The sequence below is a fragment of the Aristolochia californica genome, unplaced genomic scaffold, assembly GCF_029961685.1.
Source record: "Aristolochia californica isolate CCGP_79_NKW_82.1479 unplaced genomic scaffold, dmAriCali1.0.hap1 SCAF_4, whole genome shotgun sequence".
Lineage (NCBI taxonomy): Eukaryota > Viridiplantae > Streptophyta > Magnoliopsida > Piperales > Aristolochiaceae > Aristolochia > Aristolochia californica.
The window spans coordinates 38,920,598-38,927,157 of record NW_027182103.1 but is presented as its reverse complement, the minus strand read 5'-3'; the positions used below and the strand labels follow the sequence as shown (position 1 = coordinate 38,927,157).

The following is a 6,560-nucleotide window of genomic DNA, read 5'->3' as shown; positions in this document are numbered from 1 at the left end:
CTTTCTTGGGCGTGTAAACAATCCTAATAAAGGAAAACGGATGGATGTAGCTTTGGAAACATTAATCACGTATTTGTATATATTTTATACGCATGTGACAGAGGAAGGAGACAGTAATTAATAGATAAGTTTGAAGTCTCCAAGGAATTAAGGATATGTTTCCTTCTCTCTTTCCTCATAACCATCGCCTATGCGCATCCCATCTACATGCCCGTCGTTTCTGTAATTCTGTCTCAAAATAAATAAATAAATAAATAAATAAATAAGAACAAAAATCCACAAGCCTTCAGAAGAAATCAATTAGTGGGTCTACATAAACCCCTCCGTCTCTGACCCAATCTCCCCACATTGCTTCTCTCTCACTCTTTCACGCCACTGTTACAGCTCCCATTGTAGAACTGGAGCTCTTCTCTGCCTTGAAACTATAACAAATTCCCTGTAATAGCCGAAGAGGAAGCCTAATTTGTTCGTCCCTTTCTTTTTGCTCCACGCACTCGGTCTCCGTTTTAGGCATATAAGTTTCCCAGCTTGATTCTGTTTCTTCTATTCTGAAAATGAAGGAGCATTTGGAATACCAGAGTCTTATAGCGGGATTGCCCGACGAAATTGCTTTGGATTGTCTTATCAGGGTTCCTTATCAATCTCATTCCGGACTCAAATCCGTCTGCTGTAGGTGGAAAAGGCTGCTCTCTGATCCTTCCTTCTATGCCCATCGGCGAATTGCTGCCAAAGGAGAGGATTTGATTTGCCTAGTACAAGCAATCGTCAGCTCGCCGGTGCGAGCCCGATCCGAACAGAAGCAGAGCGGGACCAAGACTCCACCTGTTTACGCCCTCACTGTCTACAACGCGACCAATAACACTTGGCGGAGACTTCCGGAGACACCCTTGTTACCCGCCGGCATCCCCATGTTCTGCCAATGCGTCGCCGTCGCCGGGAAGCTGGTCCTCATTGGAGGATGGGATCCCAAAACTCTCGACTCCATAGCGGACGTATACGTGTACGATTTCGTCAAGGGTGGCGGATGGTACCGGGGCTCTAGCATGTCGACCGCCCGCTCCTTCTTCGCCTGTGCGGCGGTTGGGCCCTTCGTATACGTGGCCGGCGGACACGACAATCAAAAGAATGCGTTGAGGTCGGCGGAGCTCTACGATCCCGAAACCAACACGTGGCGGCCGCTGCCTGATATGGCGGACGAACGCGACGAGTGTCAGGGGTTCTCGACCGGAGACGGCCGGTTCTTCTGGGTGCTTAGCGGATACGGCACCGAGTCGCAGGGACAGTTCGACTCATCAGCCGAGTTATACGACACGGTGCGGTGCTTCTGGACCCGGGTCGATGGCGTTTGGGCTTATCCGAACGCCAGCCCAAGAGCTTCCACAGTTTGCCTGCCTCCGAAAGAAAAACGGAAAAGCGAATTGACGGACGTGTCCTTCCCGAGCCTCTGGTTCACCGACGCGAGCGGGGGCAACGGAGGGAATCACAGAGGGGTGCGGGAGTACGATTGGAAGGAGAGAGCGTGGAGAGTGGTAGCCCCGGTGCCGGAGGGGATTCGGTCCTCGCCATGCGTCACCGTCGTGGAGGGCGCGGGACCGTCAGATCAGGTATTTATGATCGGGTCAAGCAACGGCGAGGAGGGAACAGTGAAGTACGTAGCGTGCGTGTTGGAACTAAGCGGGAGCAAGAAGTGGTCCCAATTGGAAACCCCAGTTGAGTACTCGGGTTATGTTTTCTCGGCTTGCTCGTTGCATCTGTGAGCCTACCGAAGTCGTGCTCAGTTTTGCTTTCTTTTTTGTTTTTGGTTTTGGTTTTGGGTTTTTCAGCCTTTTGTGCCGGTCCTATGGATTGTAAAATCGGAACGGTACCATTGTACATATAATGAAGAAGACTAAAGACGACTTGAAAAATTTTCAATTTTCAATTTTCTATCTGAAGGAGAATTATTTGACAAGGGACTGTCCAAAGTGGCCGACCGGATTCCGAATTAACGCCTACGGAAGGCTTAGAAAATTCTATACGGCATTCTGGTCTTGACCCTAACGCGTCTGACATCCCATGGTTTTCTGCATGATTTCTGCCAAGATGGGCAAATCCATCCCTTTCTGGGTGTCCTTTCCGAACAACGAATGAAGGATCTTCGTTAGCTCGAAGTGATTGACACTAATTTGCGGCTCTAGTCGGATAAGGATGATAACAGAGACGGGCGAGAGATGGTGACCACTGACCACTGAGGGTGAGTGATCTTTGCCTGAGTTGACGCCCAGGGATTGCTTTTCCCCGTCTCGACGTCCCAGTCGACTTGAGAAGCAGATACACGGCTGCGGAGGAAGATAAGAACAGAATTGCACAGCCACAGATGTGAGAGACAAGTCGGTGGCTTTTGCTATCGCAGTGGCGTAGCATCGCTTTTCTACGGATTTTTTTTTTTTTTTTGACAAAATTTCTCTTCTCTAATGAGTTTTATGATGTTCTTCGCTACATAGTCGACAACAAAACCGGCCAAGTTAGCCAGAGTTGATCTTTATCCTTAAGAACAACGACAGAAAAAAAGAGAGAGGATCTTCTGGCTCCAAAAGCGACAGAGTCAAACTTAACATATTTAAAAAAGAAAAGCGAATGAATTAGCAAAATCTGTTCGAATCTTGTAAGAAATGGAAATCTTCTTCGCTGGGCTGTTTTCTGAGTTTGGTAGGAGCTTATGTATTTAGCCAGAAATTCGTCTGGCAATAGCTTTAGAATGCACATGGGTGATTCTTGTCGTTATCAAAGCAACGGGTGTCATCTTTTCCAAACCTAAATAACAGTTTGTCTACTGTCTTCAGATTTCCGTGTCCTGAAAATAAGAATTCGTAGGCGTTCGAACCTGTCTGATTTTCTTCAGAAAATAGCTTATCATTTGATCATCTGATGTGAATCCTTATAATTGAGGAGATGGCTTCTTTTCAGCGACTAATAGAGAACCCACATTACCAGTACAGGGGCCTTGAAGAAACCTACAAAGCCTTGGGATGTCATTGCAAGCTGCAAGTCTTGTGCCCTGGAAATTTTCTAAGACTTGGCAAGGTAACTTTGGTAAAAAGAGAAACCCGGATGTCTTTTTACAATGGGAATAGTAGTACACGGCGTATGACTGATTTTTTTGCACACACGATGAGGATTCTTTTCTTTTGTGCCGTCAGCCCATGAAAACTATGAGAGAAAATAGAAGAAAAATATAGTTTCTCTTATTTAGATACAAGTCGAAAAAAAAAAAAAATAAACTCGGTAATATTTTAAAATTTTGATGATTAAAAATTTCTCTCAAGTTTTTATTTCTTTTTTTTTCTCCCCGAATTCCATCATTTTGTGAGAAAAAATTTATTAACTTCCAAACAATCCTTAGAATGTATTTAGGAGCCGTCTAAAAGAAAAGAAAAGAAAAGAAAATTAGAGAGGAAGTAATTTTCTGTAATTTGGTAGTAAATATCATTTAGAGGATAAAAAATAAGAATCTTGAGCATATGACTTTCTGATTTTTTAACTATGGGATTTAATAGTTCTTCCTTTGTCTTTGACATTTTTCCTAATGCTTTATGATTTTAATTTCTTCTTTCCCTCCTGTAAGGTGAGTGAAGTGTTCAAGGTGTCATTATGGATACCAAAGTTCAACCTCTAAGTACCTCTTGTATTAGATTTCTCATGTTCTTTCACAGTGGTTCTAATTAAGACTTCTCTTGTCTGTATTAAGGGAGAACACCAAATTTTTATTAAATTTTCTACTAAAAATATTATTCTTTTTTTTTATCTTCATTGTGTCGAACTTTTTGGTGTATACTATACTGTTGGTAAGCCAAGTTTGCTTTATTTGCAGCCCCTTTATCCTCGTGGTTTAATGCTATCATTTGTGAAAGTTCTTCTCATATTAGTGTGTATCAGTGGAAGATTGGATTAGAAGAAATGTGAATGGCTCCTTGATTGTCACAATGAAGTTCCATAGGTGCCTTTTTGCTGAACCCTAACTATGTTAGGAGAGATTTAAACAATGGAAGCTCACTTACTATATGGACCATAGCTCTATATTCAACGTCGACACTGATCTTGCAACAACATTTTGTTTTTTACTCTTCTAGGTGACTAAATGCCTCTAACTAAAGTACAATACCCATATGTGAATTTTTTATCATCAGGAGATCCAACTCAATCTACATCAACAAAGCCTTCAATGTTAAAAAAATTGTGACATTTATATAAGAGTCTCTTTCCTGGAGCTTTTTTCTAGTATCTGAGAACCCTTTCCAATGCTTGCCAATGAGTAAGTTGTGGTTTATGCATGTCTTGACTGACAATACTTACAACGTGAGAATTATTTGGTCTGGTCATAAAAAGATAAATAAACTTCCCTACCAGCCTCTGGTATCATTATCTTCTCCAGAGCCTGCACATACTTTAGTATTTGCATCCATAAAAGTATCGGCCGGTTGACATCTCAACATTCTTGTATCTTCAAGTAGGTCAAGTACATATTTCCTTTGTAATAGGACAATACTTTGCTTGGATGGGAAGACTTCAATGCCAAGGATGTTGACTGTAGGTTGACTCCCATATTTCTTTTGATGATAAGAAAACTTGATTGAACTAACAACTTGAAGATTCAAGTATTTCATATACTTCACCTTCAAGAGGACTTGAAGAAGCATCATATACAAATATCTAAACTCAATCATATTTTTAAGAGAGCATTCTAAACTTCCTATTCTTTAGGTTATAAATTTGTGAAATCGGAGCTTTAGGTTATAAATTGTATATAGGCATGTTTAGGATCATCATAAACATCATTTATAAACATGTTAGAGCACTTAGAAAAAAATTCTCGTGCTTTAAAAAGTCTACATTTTTAAACTGGGATTGGAATGATCGATCAACCACTAGTTTTAATCGATCATCCAGAATTGTGCAAGCCAGGAATATAAAGCATGATCGATCAACCATAGTTGATTGATTGATCATCCAGGACATGACCATTTCATATTGACCACTTGGATTGACCAATCATTACTATCCAGGCAAAAAAACATTTCGTGGAATGATCGATCATCCCTCTTGGTTGATTCATCAGTCAGAACCTTGCTAGTAAGGGACATAAAACATGATCAATCAAAGGAAAATATATTGATCGATCATACTTGCATTGCACAGCCAGAGGGAATTTTGATTGATCGATCATCCACTGATTATGATCAATCAACTTGACTTTTATGGACCGACGGTAATATATTGATCGATTAGTCCATCAATCAATCACTGTCAAACAAAAAACTAGTCATTACGATCGATTGATCACTCAATCACTTAACATTGATCGATCAATCAAAGTATTGATTTTTTGCAAATGGGCAAATAATAACTAGTTTGAATTGGGGAAGCTATAAATACCCCACAAAAATGTGAGTAAAGGAGTGAATGAGCATTTATTGGCATATCTTCAAGCCACTATCCTTTATCTAGTAAATTTCCATAAAAATATTTTAGAGAAAAAAAGAGAGAGCCACACACTTTGAAAACCTTATTCTCTCTCAATCATCCTTGCACTCATCATAGTACAAACTCCTTGATCTATTCACAATGTGCTACAAAGGAGGAGGAAACTTGAATCTCTCAAGGAGAAGCATCTCTCTATTAAGGGTGTAACTTTTCCCTGTCTTTTTATGTAATTGTAAAAGGTTCATCTGGAATTTATTAATCTAGATAAAAAGGCCTTGTTAGAGCTAGAATCTAGCAACAATCTTTTGTGGAGATTGGCATTATGTAAAATCATGTATTGAGCTACATGTGGCCAAACAGATCTGGAATCTCTTTTTTATTTTTTTAACTATTAGAGCTTAATAGAGGAATATTCCCATGCAAGGGTTCTTGGGCGGTGATTGTCAAACGCTTAGCCAATACAACCCAAAAGACCGTTTTATTAAGTGCGAAAAGCCAAGTACCTAACCCATCAGTGGTGGAAGGAAACCACTTAGCTCTAACACCCACCGTTCCCGTTCCCTGCCGCTTCACCAGAGATTCGAACACGGAACGTGGTGCCCAGCTCTGATACCATGTCAAATGCCTAGCCAATACAACCCAAAAGACCGGTCCGTTAAGTGCGAAAATCCGAGTACCTAACCCAGGTGGACCAGGGGTGGACGGAACCTAACCCAAGTGGACCGGAACCACCTAGCTCTGACACCTACCGTTCCCGTTCCCTACCGTTTTCGTCGAGATTCGATCGCGGAGCGTGGTTTCGAACTCTGATACCATGTCAAACGCGTAGCCAATACAACCTAAAAGATCGGTCTATTAGGTGCGGAAAACACAATACTTATCCAAAGACCAGCGGTGGATGAAACCACCGCCAACTTTGACACCCACAGTTCCCGTTGCCTACCGCTTCCGCCAGGATTCGAACGCAGAACACGTTGCCCAACTCTGATACCATGTCAAATGCCTAGCCAATACAACCCAAAAAACCGGTCTGTTAAGTACGGAAAGCCAAGTACCTAAACCATCAGTGGTGGACGAAACCACCTAGCTTTGACAGTGAC

The 6,560-nt window shown here is 41.7% G+C and overlaps 1 protein-coding gene across 1 annotated transcript; it reads left to right on the top strand.

Annotated features, from left to right (window-relative positions):
- Positions 1-345: 345 nt before the first annotated feature.
- LOC137963603 (F-box/kelch-repeat protein SKIP20-like) lies at positions 346-1,921 on the top strand. The gene has a single exon (XM_068810742.1). It carries the CDS (start codon positions 555-557, stop codon positions 1,755-1,757), a length of 1,203 nt encoding a protein of 400 aa, XP_068666843.1. The 5' UTR covers positions 346-554; the 3' UTR covers positions 1,758-1,921.
- The last annotated feature ends 4,639 nt before the right edge of the window (positions 1,922-6,560 follow it).